At 37.4% G+C, this 26,377-nt stretch overlaps 1 protein-coding gene across 2 annotated transcripts in view; it reads left to right on the plus strand.

Moving 5' to 3' along the window:
- Positions 1–26,377, plus strand: part of BDP1 (BDP1 general transcription factor IIIB subunit) — a 52,063-nt gene that overhangs the window by 6,340 nt on the left and 19,346 nt on the right. For both annotated transcript variants that reach the window (XM_031507462.2, XM_077789999.1), the window contains exons 4-27: positions 308–367; positions 721–861; positions 1,734–1,867; positions 2,848–2,942; positions 3,518–3,572; positions 4,160–4,303; positions 5,670–5,948; positions 6,270–6,444; positions 7,476–7,632; positions 10,092–10,168; positions 11,555–11,699; positions 11,850–11,926; positions 12,498–12,657; positions 13,062–13,144; positions 14,336–14,567; positions 15,580–15,761; positions 16,434–16,650; positions 17,199–17,386; positions 17,964–18,138; positions 19,515–19,621; positions 20,275–20,503; positions 21,038–21,222; positions 24,343–24,532; positions 25,504–25,721. In XM_031507462.2, coding sequence (XP_031363322.2) covers positions 308–367; positions 721–861; positions 1,734–1,867; positions 2,848–2,942; positions 3,518–3,572; positions 4,160–4,303; positions 5,670–5,948; positions 6,270–6,444; positions 7,476–7,632; positions 10,092–10,168; positions 11,555–11,699; positions 11,850–11,926; positions 12,498–12,657; positions 13,062–13,144; positions 14,336–14,567; positions 15,580–15,761; positions 16,434–16,650; positions 17,199–17,386; positions 17,964–18,138; positions 19,515–19,621; positions 20,275–20,503; positions 21,038–21,222; positions 24,343–24,532; positions 25,504–25,721 — 3,705 coding nt within the window. The remainder of the gene's footprint in view (positions 1–307; positions 368–720; positions 862–1,733; positions 1,868–2,847; positions 2,943–3,517; positions 3,573–4,159; positions 4,304–5,669; positions 5,949–6,269; positions 6,445–7,475; positions 7,633–10,091; positions 10,169–11,554; positions 11,700–11,849; positions 11,927–12,497; positions 12,658–13,061; positions 13,145–14,335; positions 14,568–15,579; positions 15,762–16,433; positions 16,651–17,198; positions 17,387–17,963; positions 18,139–19,514; positions 19,622–20,274; positions 20,504–21,037; positions 21,223–24,342; positions 24,533–25,503; positions 25,722–26,377) is intronic.

The following is a 26,377-nucleotide window of genomic DNA, read 5'->3' on the forward strand; positions in this document are numbered from 1 at the left end:
ATCACTTCCCTTATTTTTTCTTTTACACTGAATAGTCCCTAAGGAGGTAAAAAGTAAGATGCTCTCACATTACCTGTATCCATGCAATGAGTTTTGCTTGAAATATCTTTTTTTATCCTTGCTTGTACAAAAAAGGGCAAAATTTACTAAGCAGTGGTGGTTGTGTAGCTCAATCTAGATGTAATACAAAGAACTGACAAAAAAGCTTTGTGTTTCTTTGTCTGTTGTGCACTAAAACCAGTTTCATGGAAAAAAGCAGAAATATATCTGTACAAACAATAATCTCTAGCTTTTTATGACATTCTAGGTCTTCACTGGTAGAAGAAAAGAGAACAGAAAGAAGTTCTGCACTGAGTCAAATGAAAGAGTAAGTCTTGATAGTGAAGTATAGTCAGAACATTTTCTGGTGTAAAAAAACCTGCATTTCTGTGATAATACTAACAATGGAGGTATATTTTTTTACTGTTCAAATATCACAGTCTAATTTATAAAAATTGCAGTTTTGGCAGGTATGGTTTTGGCAGGTATTGCTTTCAATGTTAAGTTTTGCATATTTCCATTTTACAGTAGAATGAAAAGCAGGTTTCAAACTTCACATATTGACTGATTTCTTGATGTGTTGCATTTCTGGGTGGTTTATTAAATAGTTGAAGGTCTGTTGAATGAGCAGCAATTCAAAACACTGAACAGTATTTTTGCGTGCTGTCTTAAAAATCATAGACAGGAAGAGAAAAGTACTCTTGATCATGAAGAAGAGGAGGAGGAGGAAGAAGAGAATGGGGAAGAGAGTCAGGATGGCCCACTTCTCGTTCCTCGTGTGAAAGTAGCAGAAGATGGTTCAATCATTCTGGATGAAGAAAGGTAACAAATTCTGTGTCTGGCTCATGGACAATACTGCATTGTGGCTCAGTTTGTAAATAGAGGACTACTTTGGACTGGGATGAGTATGCGTGTATTTATGTTTGAGAGTTGAGAGCTACACTGACTTAGGAAACAGTGTTGCAAAATATGAACACAAGTAGTCCGCATCTCTGTGGTGGCATACTTTATTAGAAATGTTTTTGGGGAAGGAGGTAGAGAGGAAGGTGATATTTTATTACTGTAAGTGAACACTGAAGATTTGTCAAACTGCTAAATGTCTTCTGTTTAGCTGACTTTTTTGCTTCTCATAGTTAACATATATCTGCTTACTGTTATTTGGTTATCACTATTACTTGCTCCAGCTTTGCATCTTGCCTGTTGCTGCTTTATTCTTCTGCAGTGTTTTCAGTAACTTTGCTTAGAATATGATGTTTAAAAAGTAGATTATAAAATTTCTGTGTTCCCCAAAGGTATTAACACAAAATTTAGGCCAAGGTTTAAAGATGGCCTGGTAAAAGAATTTGAAAGTATTGTAGAAGGATATTGGGAGGCTGTCATGGTTTTACAAAACAAGACTTCTCAGATGTTAAAAAGTCTTTTTTTTTTTTTTTTTAAAGCTACTTAATTATTTTATCTGTATTATATCTTATAAAACACAAAACCCCAAATTTACTTACCGAGGGTGAATAGGGTAGTGTTTTCTTGCTTCATTCTCCCATTAAAGTATGTGTTAGTGTAATTATTAAAATTAATTACACACTAGAAATGCTCACTTGTGAAAAAAAAAAATTAATAGCTGTCCTATAAACATCTACTCTATGTTTTCTTAGCAATATTTTGAGGTGAGTCTTCTTGTGTGTTTTCTTTCCCAGCTTAACTGTAGAAGTTTTAAGAACAAAAGGTCCATGTGTTGTTGAAGAAAATGATCCCATCTTTGAGCGTGGCTCTACAACTACATATTCTAGCTTCAGGAAAAGTTTTTACACAAAACCGTGGTCAAATAAAGGTGAATATGTTTCGGTTTCAAACTTAAGAGTCCACTGAAAAGTTACAGTTTTCACCTATGCTTTATACTTAACAGTTTTCATCTCCATTGGAATAAATAGATCTACCTATGTGTCATCTCATGTAATCTCAACCCTCCACACTCTTACAACAGGCAGAGCTGTGCTATTTAGTGTGAAAACTGGCATTTTAAAAAATCCAGGGCCTTTGAATGTGCAGGCTACCTGTGCTTTTTTTCTGCCATGGATGTTTCAATGCTGAGGAAATGCTAGTCTCCTTTACCAAGAGCATTAAGTTTGGATTCTGGTTTACAGATATTTGAGTGCTATATAGTACTTAACTAGGTTTTTCCAGGATGGGCAGAAATAGACTGTATAAGGTATTTCTGTGTGGCCTGATTTTAGTGCAAGTGGACAGCTGTGTTCTTATGAGTGGGTGGGTTGAGCTCTTCATTACCCCTGCTGTGAATTGACTGTTATCTCTAGGTTTACAACACCGTGCAAGATTTTCTTGATTGGAAATTACTTTTTACCACTATAGATGGAAAAATTAGCTTCAGAATTCACAGTGGTCTCTTTGAAATGCACTCTTTTCCTGTTAATAATGGAGATGGTAGATTACATGATGTTTTTCCAATTTCTGTTTGTGCTTGTGTCCATAATAAAAATGGACATGGACAATTTGGGGTTGGTTAGCTTTGATTTACTAGCTTTAGAAAGCATATTTCATATTCTGCAGTTTTCTAATAGTTGAGACAACTCTTTCTGTTCATAGTTCATTCAGCAGATGTTATTAGTAGGACATAGGTAAATACAAATATGCTGTATACATACTCACCTGGACTTGCAGCTACAGTAGAGAACCTCAAAGTTACTGATCAAGTGACATTAAGTTTGCAAGTTGTTTTTATTTCTGATAATAAGAAGGATGGTTTAGTAAATATTTAAGTGTGTGTAATTTTGTCTTTCTTTTTCCTTCTAGAAACAGACATGTTCTTTTTAGCTATCAGTATGGTAGGAACAGACTTCTCCTTGATTGGGCAGCTATTTCCTCATAGAGCCAGAGCAGAAATTAAGGTAAAAATTAAAGCACTCAATAAAGAAATTAAACATTTGGCTTTACTTTTCTTTTTCTTATTTGCATTCCTGTGCTTCCTCTGCTAGTGTTGATAATTTTGGTGCAAATTTCCTCCACAGTAGTGCTTGTTTTCTGATACCTGTTTCAAGAGGTTGAAAGTATCTGAAACATTAAAATGCTGGTTGAATTTCAATGAATGTATCTAGTAAATGTAGCATCCTTAAGCACAGGTTAACACCTTAAACACTGTTTCTTTGGTTAAAGAATGCTGATAAGCCTAAATGGCTGTTTGGTGAGGGGCTTCTGTGCTTTTTGTTGTACATGGCTGGGAAAGTTTTGGATACTTCAAACGTTTGCTGAGAATTCAAGGTCAGAAAGAGGTGTAGAAAATAATAAAAAACATATGGTAATAGATTTTATATTTAAAAATTAGTTACAAATGTGTTCTGTGGATATGCATTTGAATTTCAACAACTTTAGTTGGTTTGTTGCACTAAAGACTTAGCTTGAGCTGCCATTTTGTATTGTTGCATTTCTTGCTTAATGAAAAATGCAACTGTGCATTTGCTTTTAGAACAAGTTCAAACGTGAGGAAAAAGCTAATGGATGGAGAATAGACAAAGCTTTCAGTAAGTAAATATTCCCTGTCCTACAATTCGTCATTAAATGGTAGCCATCTGTTGTCATGGTAATTTCTGTGCTTTGCCTTGTTTGAATTATTTAGAAGAAAGTTTATACTCATAGATGAATCCAGAAGCTGTGGAATCTTAGGTTTTCATGACAAGCATAGTTCACAGCAACGATCTTTAGGTTTGTTTTCTATCTTTTGTGCATGTTTGCTAAATGAGATTAATATAAACTTTCTTTTGTATATTCAGTTGAAGACAATTCTTCTTATTCATGGGAATTTCTGGCACAGTTATTTGTTGTAAGCTGCTTTGAGACTCCTTAAAGACTTTTCTTTGTTAGTTGAATGAGGCGCATATGTCCTACAGCAGTATGTTCATCCATTATTTGATATTATGGTCTAGTTTATGTATTTGTCAGTCCTTAAGTTTTCTGAACTACTTAGTTTTATAACTTGTTTTTTAAAACCAAGCTACCCTGCTCAAGTGATATAGAAAATACTTTCAAGAACTGGTTATTTTACAAAGATGAAACTTGAAAAAATAATCAACTTTGAAATCTGTTCTACTTCTTTGCTTTAATCTGATAGAAGAAAAACGACCCTTTGATTTTGAATTCTTTGCCCAGCTGCTTGAGAAGGTCTTAGCAGATGAGGGAAAGAGGAAGCAAAAGAGTGTTAAAAGCCAGAAGCCAAAAGAAAAAAAGTCTCCAAGGCCACAGAAGAAGTCAAAAGGTATTTTAAAAGAGAGCTTAAGATGGCATTACAACACAGTGGTTAGTAATGTGTTGCTAGCAGAGGAATGATCACATAGGGCATCACATTTTCCTTCCCTGTTGTAGACAAGACAAGAAGATGTTAGCTTCATAGTGGAACTTTTTCAGATGTAGTTTACTGAGGTACAGGATGGTAATAATTAGTCACAGAGCAGAAACATGATACCATGGTGAAAATGGTGCTCTTCCACAATCTGAAGTGCGAATATTCTAATTTACCAGATGGTAAGCATCTCCATAAGTTGCTAAGGAATTCACTTGTAGAATTTTTGGGCCAAAATAATAATTTTGGCAAATTCGTCTGCATTTAAAGTTTTATTGCATTTAAAATACTATTCTTTTAAGGATTCTGTTTCTCCTTTGGTAGTAGTTTAATTACCTGACTCTGAGCTGTATGATTATTTTCAGAGAATCATGTAAAAGTGGTTTGGTCTTTCTGGTCTGTTCAAAATAAAGATTACGTTTAATTACTGTTGATCAGCACTGTGTTTTACTACCTCAGTACCTGGGAAAGGACCTTTGACGGATGTGCTTTAATTAAAAGCAGTTATACTGATACCATTTCATACATTTCTTGCTGATTCTGTGGCGTTGTTCACTTGTTTGTTCCACAAGGACCTATCCTTTCATAAGTGATATTGTGAAACAAACAAATGACTATCTTTTTAAAGGGGATGCTAGCTAGGAAGCAAGATCTCTTAAAATTGAAGTAGTTGCTGCTTTTCTATGGCTTTGGTTTTCGATGTGATTAAGTGAAATATCTCATCTATTAGGACTTAAAACCATGTAGAGGTCTTGTTTCTACACTTCAGTGGTAGATTAAATGTATGTCATGCATAAAGCAATATGAGTATGCTTTTCTACTTCTCTTGCATTTTGGAGTTCTTAATTACAGAGAAATGAGTCCTTAAAATAGGGGGAAGGAAAATTTTAGTAATTCATTAAACCCATAAAATAACTTGTTTAATTATTAGCTAGATAATATTTCAGCTTCCTTATGTAAACTAGAATGTTACACAATTCTTAATGAAAAATTGCTTTTGTATGGTGTACATTCTGTAACCATCATCACTTATTTCTGCAGACACACAAAAATTCTTTCCCCTGGTGAAGTTTTGTGCCCTGTACAAAATGTGTTTTGCATTAAATGCTGAGACTTTTCTGGCAAGTCAATGACTGATGTTCCCCAGTCCTGCTCATACACCTGACAGTGTATTGGTAGTGATACATGAGTACACAAATGGTTTTAGTAGAAATGGCTCTGCTGTTTGTGGCTTCTAGTACTCCACCAGTCTATTGACCAAGAAACCATATTGTCTCAATAGCAAAAGCTGCCAGCACAGAAGCTGCTAATGATCGAGATGAACTTCAGGAAGCTGAAATTTCTGATGCAGAAACAGAAGCAGATGGTGTGACAGCTGAGAAAGAAAATGAGGAATCTTTGGGCATTTCTGAACAGGCAGAAGAAGAGGTTGCATTAGAGCCAGCATTAGCAAAAAAGAGAAAGAGAAAGAGAAAAGATGATCTTGAACAGGAAGTGGAGAATATTTCAGAACTGCCTGTTCCTTCAAAAACTGCTGAAGAAAGGAAGTCCTCTAATAAAAGTAAGAGGCAAAAATGCTCACTTTCAAATTTTATAGAAAGTCATTGTAAACTTTAAAGTAAAATTTGGTCTTTGATTTAGAGTGCTGATCTGCCTTGTAGGCGGTTTTAGAATGATGTGTTTGAAAATCAGCTTTCATTCTAAATCTAAACATACTTTGTTTTAGATGAGAGTAGTTCTCTTAAGTCTTAATACTTATACCTTTTCTAGTGGGATTTTAGTCTTATATTAACTCTTCTTCACTGTTGCTAGGATTTGATTACTGGAATTCTAAGATGTTCCCCAGAATGTACAAACTTATTTCTTTCTTATTAATTATCAGGGAAAAAAGTGATACATGATGCAAGTAGTGATGGTGATACTACCTGTGAAAATGAAGTGGATTGTGCTATTGAAGGAAAGCAAAATGAGAGTGCTGTTACAGAGGAAGAGAGATCAGAGTCCTGTTCACCAGTGAATAACCAAATGGAGAGAGAAGGTGGTGTCAATTTATGCAGGTAATGTTTATAACGGAAAGCTTAGGCAAAACAAAAAAAAAGCTTTCAGTTTTAATATTGGTTTTATTTATTCATGATTACCACCATTTAACTGCCACAGAATGTGCAGTTTTCTGGGATCTGTTTTGAGATTTAGTAAGCTGTTTATGATTTATATATTCAAAATATGCTCTGCCCTAGTGGACTGTCCTTGCAAAATTAATGTACAGTATAACTAAAGTAATTTCCAAAAGTTATTTCATATTTTAAGAGTGTTTAGGAAGACCATTATTTATCCTATAATCTAATATTTCTCTTTAAGCACTGGTTGATAATGCTGCTGAGTTGAGTTACTATATGCTTGGAATTTCTATCTGTAATAAAATCAATTCTTGTGGAAAAGGAATGATGATTAGATTGTATTTATGCAGAATTTGGGTGACAGCCAAGCTTTGGGTTCAGTTTTGGGCATACTTTTACTAAAAAGAAAGTGAATTTTCAGTTCATTTTACTACTTTCACATATATTAAGTTTATTAAATTCATTATATGTGAAAGTGGTAAATTGAAAAAGTCATTGTGATACTGTGAGTGCTGCTTCAGAATTTTGTGTGTTAACTTGTTGTATTTAGCTGCATTGTAATTGTTTGTTATTTTATACATATTCCCATAAACTTCCATTTTCTTTAGTAGTTCATTAGAAGTATATGAAGGGACAGTTATTTGCCTTTGGACTCAACCTAGGTTGTTAGGAAAGATAGAGGAAAAAAATGTTGGCATGCTGTTGTTTCTGTTAAAGTTTATTTTCTTAAAAGCAATCAGTCTAGACTAATCAGATAAGATTTTTACATCGTCTTATAATTGCAGTGCAGAAGTACAAAAGTTGTTTTAAAGCTCATAGCCTGCAAATATTACTAAAATTTAATGATATGTGGTTAGTTATTTAGTGTCAAAATTGCGTTGTTCTTCTGTGCAACTTTCTCTGTCTGTAAGTAGAAATATTTTTTTTTCTACAATTACATTAATGTTCTTGTATGCTTTTGTTTATTTCAGCCTTGAAGATAGCAATGATGCACTAGAAGCAGAACCTGCTAAATTGAGAAGCAGAGATATTACAGATGATGCATCACGGGAAAGCCACACTCCAGAGTTACCAGTCTCAAATATTAGAAGCAAGGAAACAGAATGTGTAGAAACTACAGAATCAAAGGTATTACTATTTTTTAATATAGTTTGTCTCAAGATCTTGCCCTTGATCATTAAAAGTGGTTTTAAATCAAAGCAATTTTTTGATTGTTTTTGTGATGTTTTCAACCATCAAGAGGAAAAAAACTAACAGGCCTAAGAAAATCAACAAAATTGAAATATTGTAATTTCTTGTGGGCTTAAAGGGCAGTCCATTAACCTTAATGTATTCAGAGAGTATACTGTGCATGCCTGACTTACCTCATAGGCAGTTTAAACAGCTGAACAGTTTAATTGTTCAAAAATGAATGACTGCAATATGAGATGAATAGCTAGGCCTTGGAGCATGATTTTGCTGGAATATGCTTACTGGCATGGTGTTGGAAACTGATTTGAATGGAACACACATTAGCTGTTTTTGCTGCTCCACGAATAATTTGGATGATGGAGCAGAGTGTAACCTTGCCAAGATTACAGATTAGGCAGATCTAGAAGGAATTGCTTCCTAAGGACAGAGACACCCAAAGGTTATACTGGCCTCCAGAGGGACCTGGAGAGGCTGGAGAAGTGGGCTGATGGGAACCTCAGGAAGTTCAGCATAGGGAGATGCAAAGTCCTGCACCAAGGGAGGAACAACCCCAGGCAACAGTGCATCCTGCAAGCCACCCAGCTGGAAAGCAGCTTTGCAGAAAAAAACCCAGCTGTCCTGGTGGTCTCTGAGTTGAACATGAACCAGGAGAGTGCTGTGGCTGCACAAACAGCTAATGATGACCTGGGCTGCAGCAGGAGAAGTGTTGCCAGCAGGAGAAGTGTTGCCAGCAGGCCAAGGGAGGTGAACCTAGCCCCTTGTTCAGCACTGGTGAAGCCACACCTGAAGACTGACCAGTTCTGGGCTCCCTGGTTGGAGAGACCTGGACACACTGGAGACAGCCCCCGAAAGGGTCACACAGATGGTAAAGGGCAGGAAGCATCTCTTCTAAGACAAAAAGCTGAAGGAGCAGGAACTGTTCAACCTGGAGAGAAAGCTCAGGGGAAACCTTCTCTGAAGGATCTGAAGAGATCCCTTTTCAACAGTTCCACAAAAACCCAAGGGGAGGGTGCAAACAGGACAGAGCCAGGCTCTTTCCAGGGGAGCCCAGTGACAGGACAAGAGACAACGGGCAAACAGTGCAAGAAAGGAGGTTCCTTCTGAGCAGCAGGAAATCCTTTTTCACTCTGTGAGTTACCAAGCACTGGCACAGGCTGCCCAGAGAGACTGTTGAGCTGTGGAGTCTCTGTCCTTGGCAAGATTGAGAAGCTGTCTGGACACAGTATTGGGCAACCAGCTCCAGACACCGTGATGTATTGGTTTTGCATGGCCTGGTTTTGGTAACAACAGGCTAGAGAGTGGGCTTCTCTGAGAAGCTGCTGGAAGCTTCTTCCATACCCAGCAGAGCCCATTCCTGACTCCAAAGATGGACATGCCACTGTCCAAGGCTGGGCCAATTAGAAATGATGGTTAACACCTCTGTGATAACATATTTATTGAAAACAAAAACAGATTGCAGAGCTATAATTGAAACGAGAGAAGAGCAGAGAGAGAACATGTGAGAAGAACAACTGCAAGACATCCAGGTCAGTGAAGAAGAAGGGGCAGGAGCTTCTCCAAGCACTGGAGCTGAGATTCCCCTGCAGCCTGTGGTGCAGCCCATTGTGAAGCAGCTGTGCCCCTGCAGCCCCTGGGGATTCATAGGGATGCAGAAATCCATCTGCACCCCATGGAGCACACTGGAGCAGGTGGATGCCTGGAAGAGGTTGTGACTGTGGAGAGAGGGGCCCTGCACCCAGGCTGGAGCAGCCTGTCCTTGGAGGACTGCACCCCATGGAAGAGTGACCCATGCCACAGCAGTCTGAGGGGGACTGGTGCCCATGAGATGGAGCCATGTCAAAAGCTCATGGAGAACTGTCTCCCATGGGAGGGACCCCCAGGTGCAGTAGGAGAGCAACTCCTCTCCCTGAGCAGTGGGAGCAGCTTCAGATGATGAACTGACCATGACCCCTGTTCTCTGTTTTATTGCACTGGGGTAGGGGGTAAAGCTAGAAGGAGGGAGGGGTGGGGGGAAGGTATTCTTTTACTTCTCATTATCATGCTCTGATTTTGTTAGTAATAAATTAATTTTTGTATTTCTAAGTTGAGCCTGTTTTGCCTCTGATGGTATTTAGTGAGTGATCTCTCTCCTGGTCCTTATCTCCAGCCGTGAACCCTGCCTTAAATTTTCTCTTGTCAGTCCAGCTGCAGAGAGGAGTGAATGAGCAGCTTTGGTGGGTGCCTGGCATCTGGCCCAGGTTGACCCACTACACTTGATCAGGGGGATTGGACCAGAGGACCTCTAGCATAGCCTTCCATTCTCAACCACAACGGCAATCTTGTTTCTGCGTTTTATTACTTTACAGTAGAAGGTCATCTAAGTTTATTGTTTCTTTTCTACAACATTTCTCCCTCAGACTGAAGATACAGCTCACTCACAAAAAATAGATGGAAAGCAGAGTACATCAGAATGTGGTTCATACTCTGAAATCATGTAAGTAGAATTTTTACTTTGTGGTGGCACTTGAACTAAACTTGTAGCTACTCAATTTGAATATAATTCCAATTGACCATAGCAAGTTGAACCAGTCAGGAGATTGTGATTACTTGTTTTCCGTATTCAATGAAGCTTTTTGGTAGAAATTTTGATTACTCAGTAGCAAGTGCATTAGCTAAAATATAAATGGTAGATAGGAATAGGGAGAAAGACTTAGCTAAACTTTGAGAAAAAAGCCCTAGCCTTTCTACAGCCAGCAAGAGCAAGAGAATGATGAAATTCTGCCATGTTGTGGGTAAAGCTTGGCTGTGAAATTTAATTTTTGTTTTTTTTTAATAGAAGGGCCTCACTGAATTCATCGACATTCGTAGTTGTCCATCAGAGCTTATTAGCTGTACACATCATGTATATGGTGTATTTCTTCTTTCCTATTTGGAAACTTCCTCTTCAGAAGTTGATGGAAGCTTCTAAGATGGAAAATACTCCAAAATGTCTCTGTCTTAGCTGTGCTCCTTTATGAAGTTAATTTTGGTGACTGTTTCTTATACTGAGAAATCGTATTTGAAGTAGTCTGTGCCTAAGGTTTCCATTTTTGCATGATCATCAACTTCTTATTTCATGATACAGTTTTCTAAAGGTGATTTAGAGATGGGGTACTAGTTAATGCTAAGTTGGTTTTCATACTTCTATCTTCCCCTTTCTGAAGGACAGCTCACTCTTATGATAAAGACTGTCAAAGCTTTATTTGTCCTGTTCTAGGGAGAATATAAGAAAAGGTAGTAGTTCCCAATCTGAAGATTATTGATAAGATGTAGGGCTGTGTAAGTGTGTGAATCCCAGGACATGCCATTGCAGTGCTAAGGACAAAGAGAGTGATGATGTATGTACCCCATTCTTCAGTAAGATGTGGATGCTGGCAATAGGACAAGGTATTTGAAAAAAGTTTGGTTTTCCATGACTGAGATAGTTTTGAAAGGATGGGGGGGACAGGAGAGGCAGATGCATAACATTGTATATAGGGCAGATTTATATTGTTTCTATATAAAATTAATCACACCGACATGAATTGTGAATCCTGAGGAGAAAAAAAATATTGCTAAATTGTTATTTAACAGCAGGAAATATTTCCTTAAAGTGTTTTGAAGTATATTCCACTGAAAGCCAGCAAAGTTAAGGTTTATTTGATGCTCTTTTCATAACTTTGTAGCATGTCTTAATATCAGAAAGATGCAGTGGGGTGTTTTTTTTTCTGTTTATTGTCTTTCTGCATGCAGTGTCTTGACCCATGCAGTCTATGATGCTCTTGAAGTACATCTTAAGGCATATAAGACTTTTAAGTTTCTCTTTGGTAATAATATATACCACCTTTCTTTATATCTTAAGGAAGACTGAAAAGTCAGCAGATAGAAGGCGTTTGCAAAGACCTAAACCGAATTTAGTAAGATCATTGGGAAGGACAGAGACAGCAACACAAGAGAAAAGGGGAGCCAGAACTACTTCTCCAACCCGTGCAAATGCAGGTGAAAAGGTCAGACAGAGGAATGTTACTTAGTATGTTTTTCTTGATGCTGCATCTGTTTTGCTCAATTTGGGCCAGTGACAGAAATAACATTTTGGGAACTGCTACTGTGATACCTGCACACTTGTCAAAGAGTAATATTCCTTGCCTCAATTTCAGTGCTCTGAAGAGGAGAGTAGAAGAAATAAAAATGAAGTCAAAGAAGTGGATAACAGGGATTTGGATACTGCATCTCAGTAAGTATTGAGATCACTTTTCCAGTCTCCTGGTATGAACTGACTGTAACTGTTCATTTATTCCATATAGTTCTCATTGATAAAGATAGCAATAACTGTGAAGCTTTAATGTAAATTTCAAAATTGACTTTAGCATTTTTTGGATGATGTGGTACTAAGGTAGAAGGTATATACTTATTTTCTGGAAAATTGATTAAAGCATTGGAGTACCAACAATGCCTGTAATTTGAGATGGGGGAAGTGATAACTATAGCTTTGCTTTCCTGCCAGCCTCAGTTATCAGGTAATGACTCTGCTTCTGGTGCTTGGAGAAGCAGCTGTGATATGCAAACTAGTTAAATTCCTCACCTGTGTGACAAATTAATTTCTTTTTAATATATAGATAAATTGAGTTTTCATGCATTGTAAGACTAAATAAAGCTTGTTTCTTATGTGAAGGAACTTGCATAAGTTTAGGCAAATCTTTCTGAAGACAATAAAATTCAAGTAAAGAAATCTGTGCAAGACGGTATGGTATTGATAGGCTTAAATATTGTGGTGTAAATGATACTATTGTGGATCTTTTGTGCAGAGAACCTGAAAAAACTGCAATTGCAAACACAATAGTTAGAGGATATCGACACAGATTTAAACCTAATGTTACAAGAGCATCTGGAAGGAAAGAAGAGCCTGAAAAAGATGAAGGAAATGATAAAATATCCCATCTACAGCCTAACGAGGAAACTGAGAAGGTATTTAACGTAACTGAAAACAATAAGTTAGTGGATAGAACAGTAATGTTATCTTTTTTTTCTTTACTTTTTTTGCTCCTGAGTATGAACAGGAATTAGCCACTTACTTAACCTGCTTTCAGTGGTAGTGTGGTATTGCTTAGTAACCTCAGCTATGGTAAGAGGTTGTTACACATACAGTAGATACCAATAGTCTTTCATGTCCTGCAGCAAATACAACTTCAGGTACTTGATGTAGTTTTTACTGCCCCTCTCTGACTAAAAAATTTGTCCTGTAATTGTTTGTGTGTCATAAGCAATCTATTTTGTCTCCTCTTACGAACAGTTACTTGGTCAGTTAGGTGATGCTGAACTTTATGAATAAGATAAGACAGTTCATATTATAATACTCTGTTTTTATTTAGAATAATGACCAAGGTAATAGATCTGGTGATACCAGTGAAGATACTGCAGAAAAAGATACCAAAGTCATGGAGACAATGTCTCAGTAAGTATGAGAAAAATAAGAAGATAAGCACTGCTGTCCTGCAATTTTCCGTTCTTGTCACTTCTGGTAGTATTTTGTAGTGTGGTAATTATAGATGTTTTTGAAGAAACTTCTGAACTACAGAAATTGAGGGCACAATAGGATTTTTTGTTAATTTATAAACATACATAAAGCATTTTCATTTTCAAAGTTGTACTTTTAAATTATAAATTAGTCATGGTAAATGTGAAAAAGCTGAAAATTTAATCCCTCAAAAACTAAAACAAGCCTTAGCTACTCATTTTTAATACTAAAATGCATCAATTTCAGTGGTTGAGCATTTAAACAATAGGAGTAAGTGTTCTTAAAGTGTAGTTAAGTGTTAGTTAGGTGTCAAATAAAAGGAAGGAAAAAATTCAATATGTGGGGATTGTAATGCACGTATTTATTAAGTGTTGCATTTTTCTTCAGTGAAGTGGCAGCCATAGTGTAAAAGTAATAATGTGTTTTATAGAAGAGATTGTAAAATATAAAAACTGAAAAAAGTCAACTTTCCCCCAAACATTCCTCCACAAAAAAAAAAAATTCCCAGTCCAACCTAAGCCAAGATCAGAAATAAAAATCCAAGACTTCAAGCTTGTCTTTTAAAGTAAGATAGTTGAAGAGAATTGATGGAGATAAACTGGGTGTGATAATCTGCCAGAAAAACATTTTCAGTTATTTCTTTCATTAACCTGCTCTGTGACTTGATGCTCAGTGTAAAAAGTTGTAGAAGAATCTGACCATTCTAGTAATGCACTACTGATATTTTTACATTAGTAAGATGAAAAACTTATTTATATATTTTATGAATTAACTAAAGAAAAACTCTGAATATTTACATATTTTTAAACTCTTTATTAAATTAGGTCCATCTGCCTCTAGATTAAATAGGCATATAAAGAGGTCCATTAATGGATCAGAAAAAGGTCTCTCTGGTGTGATATCCTGCCACCAATGGGAAGAGGAAAATACCAGGGCAAACAAGTTTAAACTCTCAGTCCCTAGTAGATACACTTCTAATTTTATTTTTTCAGGAAGCTAGTAATACATTTTAGGTAAGTGTATGTTAATAACTATTTAAAAGAAAAGGGGAAAAAAGTATCTGTTCTCCAAGTCTCCTCCCACTTTCAGATGTGATATGTACTTCAGGGATCATATATGTTTTTCCAGGTCTAATGAAACAGCTGGTTTAAAAGAAGATAGGAAACAGATTGTGTTGAATCAAACACCTCTAAAAAGAGGTAAAATACAGAGACCAAAACCAAATCTAGGAAGAACTGTTGCAAGGCAGAAAGAACTGATAGATGAAAAAGATCCTGAAGAGGAGACAACTGAAGGTGGAGAAGCAGAAAAAGGTATCACACACCATGGAGATGAAAACAATGATTCCTGCCTGAAAAGTGTAAGTTTCTTGAGCAACTGCTTTTGCACACTGTTTTGTTGGGTCCTTAATGGAAGCCTTGGTAGACCTAGGTACATAACTATGTAGATCTAAGTACAGCCTACATAATTTGTAGGGATAGGCTTTTCTTGCTTTATTTATTATTTCAGAATAAATAACATTTGTAGTCATAAAATTTTTGCACTTGGGTGCTGTTTTCCATAATGTTAGGTTTACGTGCAGTCAGCAACCAAGTACCAGCTCACTTGCTCACTGTTCCACCAGCAGTACTGGAGACAGAACTGGAGGGTAAAAGCTGGAAAACAGGAACTGAGATAAATCCCTGAGTGCTGGATAACCCTGAGTAACGTTTAGTAGGGAAATCAGAAGCTATGCTCACATGCAGAGCATAACCAGAAGCTCTTCTACTACTTCCCATGAATAGGCAGGTGTTCAGTCACCTCCAGGAGAGCTGGGCTTCATCACACGTAATGGGAAGACAAAAGCCATTTCCCTCACTTTGTATATTGAGCTGTCTGTCACCTCAGAAGAACATGGAATATCCCTTTGGTCAGTTTGGGTTACCTGTTCTGAGTGCATCCCCTCCCATCCTTCCATGTCCCCCCAACTTCCTCTCCAGCTTGGCAATATGAAATGCAGAAAAGGCTTTGGCTCTGTGTAAGCCCTGCTCAGCAGTCTCTGCATTATCAACCCCGTGTGCAGCATAAATCCAAACCACAGCCCCATACTTAACACTGTAAAGAAAGATAACTCTACCCTAGTCAAAACCAGCCTACATGGAAATGGAATATATCTGACTTGGTTGTATTGGAATACCAGATCTGAAAAGAGAAATGCAAAGGAAAAAAGTCCCAGAAGATTAACCACTTAAAAGAGTAGTTGGATGACAAGAAGCAAGAGAAATCTTAGTATTTCTGTAGAAAATATTTAAACTTTCTCATATTTCTCTTGTTCTCCTAGAAGAAAGATTGAGTATTTCATCTTAATGGAGTGGAACTTTTATTCATTTTAGGATTTAACAGTTCATGAAGGCACTCAGCCATCGAGTGTGATGTTAGACGATGTTTCTGCAGATTCTGAGATGAACTCAAATACAAGACAGTGTTTCCAAGAGAAGTCCTCAGAAGCAGAAAGCAACGAAAGTGAAAAGGGACTGTCAGATGTCTCCAGACAAGTTTCAGATTATAGTACAAGGTAAGGTTATTTCACTTCAGTTGAGAGAAGGGATGGTTTAAAGCTATCAGTATCACTAGGTATTATACCATATTACATTCAACTCCAACTGTACAAACAAGTTTTATATATATATATATATACATATATATATATATAAAGACATATTTAATCAAGACAATACTAGACTTCAAATAACAAAACCCCAAGAGCTTGAAAGTATTAAATTGATATGCTGATGGATGTTAATTTGATCTTTGGACTATTGGCCTAATTTTCAAAAAAATGGACTTTTCTAATGTTCAGTCCCTGTGATTATCTTCTCCATGTTGGTCTACACAGTGCATCCTAGTGTGCTTGTATAGATCTTTGAGTACAGGGTCTGGTTTCCTATTACAGTGCCTCTTAAAAAAATAGTCAACCACAGATATTCTGTAAGTCTTCTGGGTAGCTTTAAACACTATTAGAGGAAGGTGTTTTTAAAATGTATGTATCACAGTGAAATGTCTCAACTTGTCTTCCAAGTCTCAAGTGGAAGTGGCAGTTACCTATTTATAAGATACAGAGGCCTTTAGTGATGATCACTGTGTTTTTATTGGATCTTTTTCATGTCATTAGTATGGCTATTGCTCTGAGAGCTGTATACATTTATGCCATATTGTCCCATGCCTTTGATTGTTCTTTTGCTTTCAGGGAATCTCATCCCCAAAAGAAAGAGGAGAAAACTGTTGTATCATCAGCTTGGCCACTGAGGATGCGATTTCAGAGACCAAAGCCAAATTTAAGAACAACTAGTAGAAAGGAAGTTTTGGATGTCAATAGTAAAAGTGCATCACAGAAAGTTACCAACAAGGAAGAAAGTTTGACAGAGTGTGATAGTGAATGTAGCATCATCCCCCCTGACACAGATGTAAGGCTTTTGTTTTTTTCCTTTAGTTATATTTGAGGTTTTGGTTTTGTGAAATGGAAGTACTGATAATTTTTAAAAATACAAAGTTAACTTTTTTAAACTATTTTTTTCAAAAGCTTTAATTTTCTACCTTAAAACTTGTGTACTTTTCACTTGGTAAAAAGCGAGAAGAAGATGACTCACATATGATGATATGATGAATCTCATGTTACGTGTCAAGATGTCTTTTTGATCCAAAGTGGCATTATAGAAATGACAAGGAAGAAAGAAAAGGTATTAATAGAAGATGGCACAGATTTCAGGCTTTTTTTGTCTAAAATAAAAAAGTGTATATTTGTCTTTGAAAGATTGGGAAATCATTAGTGAGCAGTTACAGAGGTGTTTGTAGGAGTGCAAAAAACATCTCTGAGTTTTTCAGAGAGTGGTGAGTACCAAACTTCATAGACATCATAAAGTCTCCTTTTGGTTTATTAGGTTTTTATATAACCAGTTTATGCTAGGTTTAAATTATAACCAGTTTTTCTGGTTCTTGTGTTTCCATTTTTCAGAAAGCAGGAAAATGTGAAGTCTTAAATGCACTAGAATCCTTGGGAAAAGAGAAGTCACTTTGCTCTCAACAGGTTTCTGAGAGGCCATGTTTTAAGTCCCCAAAAACATTTTCAAGACCAGAGGATGGTGAACTGGAGTTCTGCCTACCTGAAATTAGCCAGGATGACATTTCTGCCACTATTGCAGTGTAAGGGCTTATCTACTTCTGATCCTCGACTGTAACAATGAAAGAATTTTACTAGGAAATCATTGTGCCAGTGGATTGCCTTCTGGCAAACATAGTCTAATGAAAATACTGCACAAAATTTCCATTCTCATAGTTTAATACCAATGATACTACAATTTCAGTTGCTTCTATGCTAAGTATGCCATTAGTGAGCATTCATTTTATAACTGTTTCATCATCTGAAAGACTGGATTCATTTCATGTAAGCAGGGAAATGCTAGTTTGCTTATCAGAGAAACCATGTTAAAATTGCTTTGGTTTTTTAGCAACAAGTAATCAGTAAGTTAATACCTTCAGTAAGTTAGTTAATTCTATTGTTGGAAGTATTTAGAAGACCAGTGCTTCAAATTTTTTGCTGGAACAAATTGTTGTTTATAATTTAAACTCAGCTGAACTTTTAGTTCACAAGATTTCTCGTCAAAACTCAGTGTTTTTTGCATGTAATACTAATGCACCTGTGTCTGTATTTGTAATATGCGTTTGTACTAAGTTTTGGATTATTTTTTCTCTCCTAACTTTGCACTGATGACACAAACAGTGCTCAAGAAGAACGTCAGTATGCACCTCTTCCACCTATTCAGCTGGCACGGAACAAGAGGTACAAGCCAAACTTGGTAAGAACTATTGGAAAGCAGGAGTTACAAATATCAGAAAGTGAGAGCAAGAAAAAGCCTGAAGCACAGCAAAGAGATGAGTTTGACAATACTGTCATGGTAAGCTTTAATAAGAGTAAGACTTTGCCGTGAAAGTTGGTATGAAGTGCATGTTCACTTTTATGAAGTGAAATGAAAACATTGAAGTTGCATGGCCTGAAGCTGAGACAATATATTAAATTTTAAAAATTTCCCAGAATCTAGTAAGCTGAGGTATTGTAGGTATGATATCAGTGAGGTCTACAGCTTGAAGTATTTTTTTTTTTATAAAGGATCTGCTTTTGATTGAGTTGCAGGATAGGAAAAAATTATGCACATTATGCAAACTCTAGAATAAAAATGCATAAGAATTACCTTTTTTTTCCTCATTTCATCTTTCCTTTTGGATTAATCAAGTCTGTGTTGAGCAATCTAGTATAATATCTCAAGTGAAGGCAGAGGACAGCTATTTTTATGAAAAGAAGGGTTTTAAAAAATTTTATAAGCTTTAACTGGCTTCATCACTACAGTACCTGATACTCCTCTGTTCATACAAGTAAATGACAATGTGTATCCCCACAAACACTTTACTAGGGACTTGCGAGAGACATGGAAATCCTCGACAACCATTTACAGTGTGATGTGCTCTCTCAAATTGGTTTGTGGGTTACACATGAACCATGTCATGGATATAGGGATATCTGCATAGACTTAGACTTGGAATACAGCTAAACTTTGCAGGAGTAACTGATGTTTTGGAGTGGTTATAGCTGGTTTTCTTCTTGAGAAGTACTTGTGTCCTGCATTTATCTCTCATCTCCTGTCAATGCCACAGTTGACTCACCCTCCCCTAGTCGAGGTAGTTCCCTATGGTTCAGTTTTGCCTGCTTTAGACCTGTGGCCTGTGAACCATGCACATGCATCTCTTCCTTACTGGACAAATCTGTAGAACCAGAGCAGGTCCGATGCTCTTTACTAGTCAAGCTGTCACAGGCCTGAAGTGGTGAAGGATATGTTTGCGGGGCTTCTTTGCGGAACTAGTGTGGCAAATAGAGATGTAAAGCTTAGTAGGCTGTCTGGATCTTGAGGTTATGTTATTGTGACTTGGCTTTGTCTATGCTGCCCTCTGCAGTGTCCAGTTTTCAAAGGTCTTCCTTATGCTGAAGTATCTTGTTTCCGCAGTGCTTCATATACTAGGGAAATTATTGAATGCTAAATAGACTGCTGTTTCCCATAATGCTCGGGTGCACGTAGTATTTAAGAACTTAACTCTGAGTATCCCAGGAGTATGAAAACTTTTGTTCATTTTTGCATATAAATTGAATTGTAACATGATTCTTACCTTTATTCCAGTTGGGAAAATAGCATAGTTTCTATTTTTGTCTATTAAATATACGTTTGTTTTAGAGGCTTACATACTTTTTTTTTCTTCATGCTTCTTTTATGGTAAATTAAAGAATGAAAATGAAGCTGTATTGTGTGAAGCAGGTGTATTGAGCAAAGAGGAACAGGAACAGCAAGAGGTGCTCTCTATTTCTGAAACCTTATTGTCTGAACAAAGCAGGTGAGGTTTGAGTTTAGCAAAATAGCATTTGAAAAGTTTTTGTCTATGCATGAGACACCTTTGCAAATGTAAGTTCTTCTGTTCCTTGTCTTTTGTCTTGCTACAGTATTTCATTTTCAGTGCCTACTAACGGCTTCCTCCAGTGTTTTGAGAGCACATTCTTTTCGCTGCATTCTTTGTCATTGTTTATTGGTACATACCTGATCTGTATGAGCTCACAGGTCTTCTTGACCAAGATGTTTTACTACTTGGTCTGTATTTGCTTAAGTAGCAATCACATGTGTAAGACATGCAACATGCAAATTTTGCAGTATGTCAGAGACTTGACTTTCATTCATCCATCCATGTGCTCTTCTATTTTACTGCCACTGTTGTTAAAATAAGATCTTAGGTGTGTGTTAGATTGCTGATATTTTGCTGTTGATATGGTTAGCAACACAACTGGGTTTTTATGCTAAAAATGCCTTGAAAAAGATTGTTATTTCTGCTTCAAGTTTGAGCATAAATGAGAAATATATTTGAAAATATAATTTTATTAATCTTAAACAAAGCAGTCTTTTGGTCTCTTATGTAAGTGCTAAAGTGCAGAAGCGCTTTTTTTCTCTCCCAGCCAAAGTCAAGTGTTTATTTTCTGATTTGTTTGTTTGCTTTAGATTCAGTAGTACTGAAAAATTTACCTCCCAAGAAGACAAGCTGAGTGTTCTGAAACCAGGAAAACCCGTAAGGATTGAGTCTCCAAGAGCTAGACCAAATCTGGAAAGAACATACAGCAAAAAAGGATTTCCAGTAGTACAAAAACTTACTGCCCCAGATGAAGAAGGAATGAATCAAGGAGAGCATCTGCCTTTGGCAGAAGAATCTGAAAACCTTCTCTCCTCAAAAGTGAGATTCTATTTCTGACTACACCTGCTGGTGCTTGGTTCCAAATTAACTTTTTTAAGACATCTAAATAGGCTGTTGCAAATGCATTAATTTATTTCAGCCTAGTAAGAATTCTTCTTCAGTATTTGCATGCTATTACAGGGTTTTCCAAAATCCTGCTAGGGACACATTTATAACACATACAAAGACTTCACTTGAATTTTGACATTTCAGTCATATTCATGATACATGAACAGTTACCTGCATGCTGTATTTCTGTTGCCGGGTTTCTCCTGAGCTCCTTGGTTGTTTCTCATGAAGGACTTTTGCTTTTAGTATCTGTTTTTATTAGCTAAATGTCTTCCTAGAGGAACAAGGAGCAGTGATGGTGCCATAAACTACTTAGTAATTTTTAAATGAATTTTCGTCTGAGATTAACAACTTGATCATAATTTGCAATACTTTATATTACAGGTGATATATTTTGTTATAATAATAAATAAAATATTTATGTATCCTTTGCTGATATTGTTGGGTTTTTTTCTCAAATCAAAGGATGACATGGAGGTATTGTTGCTTGTGAGAAATTTGGACAAGAATGACAATCTAGATACAAATTCAAGAACCATTACATCAGGATCACTTTGTTCTAAAAAATCACCAAATTACAACAGCAAAAGAGAGCAAGAAGAGTGTCTATCTACAGATGCTATAGGAAGCATTCAGGATACCACAGAAAGGTAAAGTTACCTGTTTTCAAAGTAAAAAAATCTCTTATTTTGGTTTCAGCTGGGGTAGAGTTTATTTTCTTCTTAGTAGGTGGTCCAGCAGTGCATTTTGGATTCAAAAAGAGAATAACATTGATAACATTGACATTTAATTGTTGTTGAGCAGTGCTTACCCTGAGTTGAGGACTTCTCAGTGTCTCATGGTCTGCCAGTGAGGAGTTGCATAAGCAGCTTAGAGGGAGCACAGCCAGAACAGCTGATGTGAACTGTCCAAAAGGATATTCTGTACTGTGGAACATCATGCACACTCCATAAATTGGAGGGACCTGGCCAGGGGCTGAACACTACTTGGGGATGGGCTGGGTGTCAGTCAGCAAGCAGTGAGCAGTTGGGCATCACTTGTTACCTTGCATTTTATTCCCCTCTGTCTGTGTGTCTGCCTCTCCTTTTTGTTATTTTATATTTTGATTTGTTATGATTATTAAACTGTTCATATCTAAACCCACAAGGTTGTCTTTCCAATTCTCCTCCTTCCTGGGGTTTGGAGACGGACTGCATGGCACTTACTTGTCAACTGTTGTTAAGCCATGACAGCACTTTAAAAAATTTGTCCAGATACAGCACTTGCTTTTGGAAGCACAGGCTTTGATCTGTACTAGTTGTTACCTACTATATGCTGTGAAAGTCACTAGGTGGCGTTCTTAATTAATAGAACAGTTATTAACAGGATTAGGGTTTTTTTCCCAAGGTTGTTTTCCTTTTTAGAAGGCATTTAATGGGTGAGAGCAGAAGCAAGTAATCAGGCTTTGCTGTCTGAATTTCTCACTAATAAATTCTTGAGGTCCAGTGAACCGTGAATGTAGACCAAAGACTGAGCGAGTGCCATCTGCATTCCTTACAATTGAGAGCTGGCAAGAAGACAGCAAGCTCATTTTATGTTTCTGTAAGATATATCCTGAGTCTCTTCATTTTATCTTTCCAGTAGATGAACTTCCTATGATGATGCTTGTAATGTATGCAGCATGAGTGGGTTACGCTATAAGCTATGTTTTGCTCAGTCTTAACTTACACAGAGCAGCCCCAAATCAATTTATTTTACAATTTGCTGTTTTCTGGAATGAACTTGTAGTTTGTATCTGTCCCTAAAAGGCTCTAAAATGACTTCCATAAGTTTTGTTAAAATCATGTCCCAGAGTCTCTGTGCTAAAAAGACGAGGGTCTTACTTGACAATCTTCTTGTTCTCTATGACAGTGGACTTTCACAAACTCACAGAATGGTTGAGGGTGGAAGGATCTCTTAGAAGTCTTCTGGTCCAGGCCCCCAGTCAAGGTGCCCGGAGCTGGTTGCCCAATACTGTGTCCAGACGGCTTCTCAATCTTGCCAAGGACAGAGACTCCACAGCTCAACAGTCTCTCTGGGCAGCCTGTGCCAGTGCTTGGTAACTCACAGAGTGAAAAAGTATTTCCTGCTTTAATTGTTCAGAAGGTTCAGGAGGTTCAGAAGGAATCTCCTTTCTTGCACTGTTTGCCCGTTGTCTCTTGTCCTGTCACTGGGCTCCCCTGGAAAGAGCCTGGCTCTGTCCTGTTTGCACCCTCCCCTTGGGTTTTTGTGGAACTGTTGAAAAGGGATCTCTTCAGATCCTTCAGAGAAGGTTTCCCCTGAGCTTTCTCTCCAGGTTGAACAGTTCCTGCTCCTTCAGCTTTTTGTCTTAGAAGAGATGCTTCCTGCCCTTTACCATCTGTGTGACCCTTTCGGGGGCTGTCTCCAGTGTGTCCAGGTCTCTCCAACCAGGGAGCCCAGAACTGGTCAGTCTTCAGGTGTGGCTTCACCAGTGCTGAACAAGGGGCTAGGTTCACCTCCCTTGGCCTGCTGGCAACACTTCCTGCTGGCAACACTTCTCCTGCTGCAGCCCAGGTCATCATTAGCTGTTTGTGCAGCCACATCACTTTCCTGGTTCATGTTCAACTCAGAGACCACCAGGACAGCTGGGTTTTTTTCTGCAAAGCTGCTTTCCAGCTGGGTGGCTTGCAGGATGCACTGTTGCCTGGGGTTGTTCCTCCCTTGGTGCAGGACTTTGCATCTCCCTATGCTGAACTTCCTGAGGTTCCCGTCAGCCCACTTCTCCAGCCTCTCCAGGTCCCTCTGGAGGCCAGTATAACCTTTGGGTGTCTCTGTCCTTAGGAAGCAATTCCTTCTAGATCTGCCTAATCTGTAATCTTGGCAAGGTTACACTCTGCTCCATCATCCAGATCATTTGTGGAGGTACCGGACAGTAGTTGATACAGTATTAATCCATGGGGCAGTGTTGGTTGTTGATTTCCAGCTGGACTTTTTGTCACTGATCACAAATCTCAGAACCTGACAACTCTCTCAGTTTTTAGTGTACTTTCAGTCTATACTTCATCAGCTCACTTATCGGCATGTTAGAAGAGACAGGGTTCAATGGTGCTACAAGCCTTACTGGAGTCCAGGCAGACACTATATACTGCTCTTCCTTCATTTATCAAGCCAGTCATTTTATTGAAAGATGTTACCAAGCTGATTATGCATAACTTTCCAGTTACAAATCTGTGCTGTCTTCTTCAAGTGAGGTTGGAAGTAGTTTCCAGATTTAGCTATTCCATCACTTTCCTAGGGACTGAGATGAGGCTGACTAAATTGTATTCTTCTGGATTATTCTTAGTCCCTTTTTCTCAAGCCATGAGTTTAGAAAGGCCAAGATTTCTGTCTTACTGATCTGAACAGATGTAAGAATTGTACCCTTTTTAAAAGCAGTAGAACCTTGAGCACTGGAATTAGTGAATATAATGTTCCTATGGCTGCTTAATTTTGGAGATCTATGTTGGTAAAGCTGACACTTTCCAATCCATCTGACCTACTGTTCTTTTTTTTCCTAAAACCTTTCCCAAGACGAATCAGGAAGGTCTACTGCTGCAGACAATTTATCTCCCTTATACAGTGGGTTTTTTTCTTCCTTTGTGGTTTTTTTTACATGCAGCCAACTAAGCAAATAAAAATTCAAAACACAAGTTCATTTCTAGCTAGAAGTACTAAATATCTGATAGTAAGCCAAGATTGTAGAGTGTACTTTGTAGTTCTTCAGAAGTAAAAGTTTAAACATATTTTTGTAGGTCCAGTGATAAATTAAGTTCTGGAGAAGAAAGTGAACAGACAGCAAGGGAATCCCCCTGGAACCCAAGGCCAGATCTACTGAGACTTACTAGGAAAAGAGATTATACTGAAGAGTGTGAAAACAGAGAAGAGGACAATCCTGAGAGAAATGAAGAGTTTTTGTTGTTATTAAAAACATGTGCGTCAGGGGTAAGTGCTGATTGTGTATTTTGAGCCAGTTATACCTCAGTCATTTGGCCCAAATTCTTCAAAAGATAGGTGGCACAGAAATCCAGTATGTGGCTGGAAAAGGTTAATGTACTTATTTAATTTTTTTTTTTAATTCACTATTGAAAACTATGCTGAATAAATGGAATTAGAATGTAAAACCTGTGGAAATACCTATTATACAGTGTTGTCTTAAGTTTGATGGTTTATATGATCAGAAATTTACATTAAATATATGCTGATGCTGTTAAAAAATAATTTACTGTTTGTTATTCATTGAATAATGGAAAATAAGGCAGTTACGTAATTTCAGATACTATCTAAAATCTGTATTAGTATACTTAGAAATTAAAATGAGCATCAACAAAGTTCAGACCTTAAATTTGCTCAGCAGGCTTACATTAGCCCAGACTAGTTCTGTCTCTTCCTAATGCTGTGATAACTGAGTCAAGTTTATCTAATGTTCCCTATTTGTTATATGGACGACTAAAACTTCTAGTTAACATATTCTTTTAGCCAAGTATCCATAGTTGACAGAACTATGGTTGCTGATGTTTGTCTCCATTTTTAAATGCTTTTATATAAAGTGTGATTGTTTTTTCTTCCTACCTTGTTTCTAAGTCAGGAAAAAAAACTTTTGCTCCTGCAAATTGTTCTTTAAATTAATAGGCAATTTTAGAAAATTAGTAATCTTTCCAGCTGCTAAAGAGTTGTTGTTCTTGATAAATTGAACATGGTGTTAGTCTATTTATTACCAGCAGCACTGGGAATTCAGGTGTCGTAGATAATACCAATTAATGACACTTCTGCTATAGAGCCCAACATTAAAGACAATGAGGAAGAGATGACAGCTGGGCATGTTCTCAAGATCTTCAAACTAAGTTCTTTAAGTCACCAAAACCAGTTACAAATGTTTGACACTTCATACTGTAGTAATTATCTCCTCTGTTCAGGAAAACTCCAGTAATACAGTGGAAGCTAGATCCTTCGTAGAAGCTACAAGGAAACACAATTTTGCAGAGAATGTTGAAGAAAAGTCTCATAAGAGAATCAGGGAGGACATTACACTCCAGTCTCCTGGGATATCGTCAGAGAGTGAGAGACACGTAGAACAAGATAATGATTCTCAGCTTTCTAACTTACAGGAGAAGCGTTCAGACAGTCTCACAAGGTAAAACAACTGTTTTGCTTTATAAACCAAACTCAGTTGATTGATAACCATTGGCCGTAGTTCTGCCATGTGTGAGTGCATGCAGCATGTCAGTTTTTATGTCTTCCATCTGAATTTGGCAGATACTCCTTTGTCTCTTACTCTGCCTGTATTCTCATGAAATGAACACAGCCAGCACTCCCACCAGTCCATCCCATGGTTTCAACAGAAATTCCTGACATGAGAGTACTCATATTTGGGGGCACAGGGATTGTGGGATTAACCTAAGGAGAAACTTTGTGCTAGTTGTGTCCTCCGCTGCCATTTGCTTCCGCTCTCCACCAGTTTACCAAGGAGGATACTTTGGGGGGGAAGTTGGTCATTGATTTTGGTACTCAGAGTGGCTGTGCCCAGGATTTTGAAGAAGGAAACTGTAGGTAACTATCATTGAAGAGAATGCTGTCCGAGAAATCAAAGCAGATAAGTAGTTATCACCTGACAGTTTCAGTTTGTAAACAATAGTCTGTTCAATTAAAGTATCATAATTTAAGGCTTCTAGTCTAGCTTTAGCAAAAGACAACTGGAAGTGTTCCTATGACTTAAAAAGTATGTGACTTCCACATCTCTCAAAATTAAAATTATTTCATTTTCATTATTTCATCTCACTTTCCTAATCA

Source organism: Lonchura striata, chromosome Z (genome assembly GCF_046129695.1).
Source record: "Lonchura striata isolate bLonStr1 chromosome Z, bLonStr1.mat, whole genome shotgun sequence".
Taxonomy (NCBI): domain Eukaryota; kingdom Metazoa; phylum Chordata; class Aves; order Passeriformes; family Estrildidae; genus Lonchura; species Lonchura striata.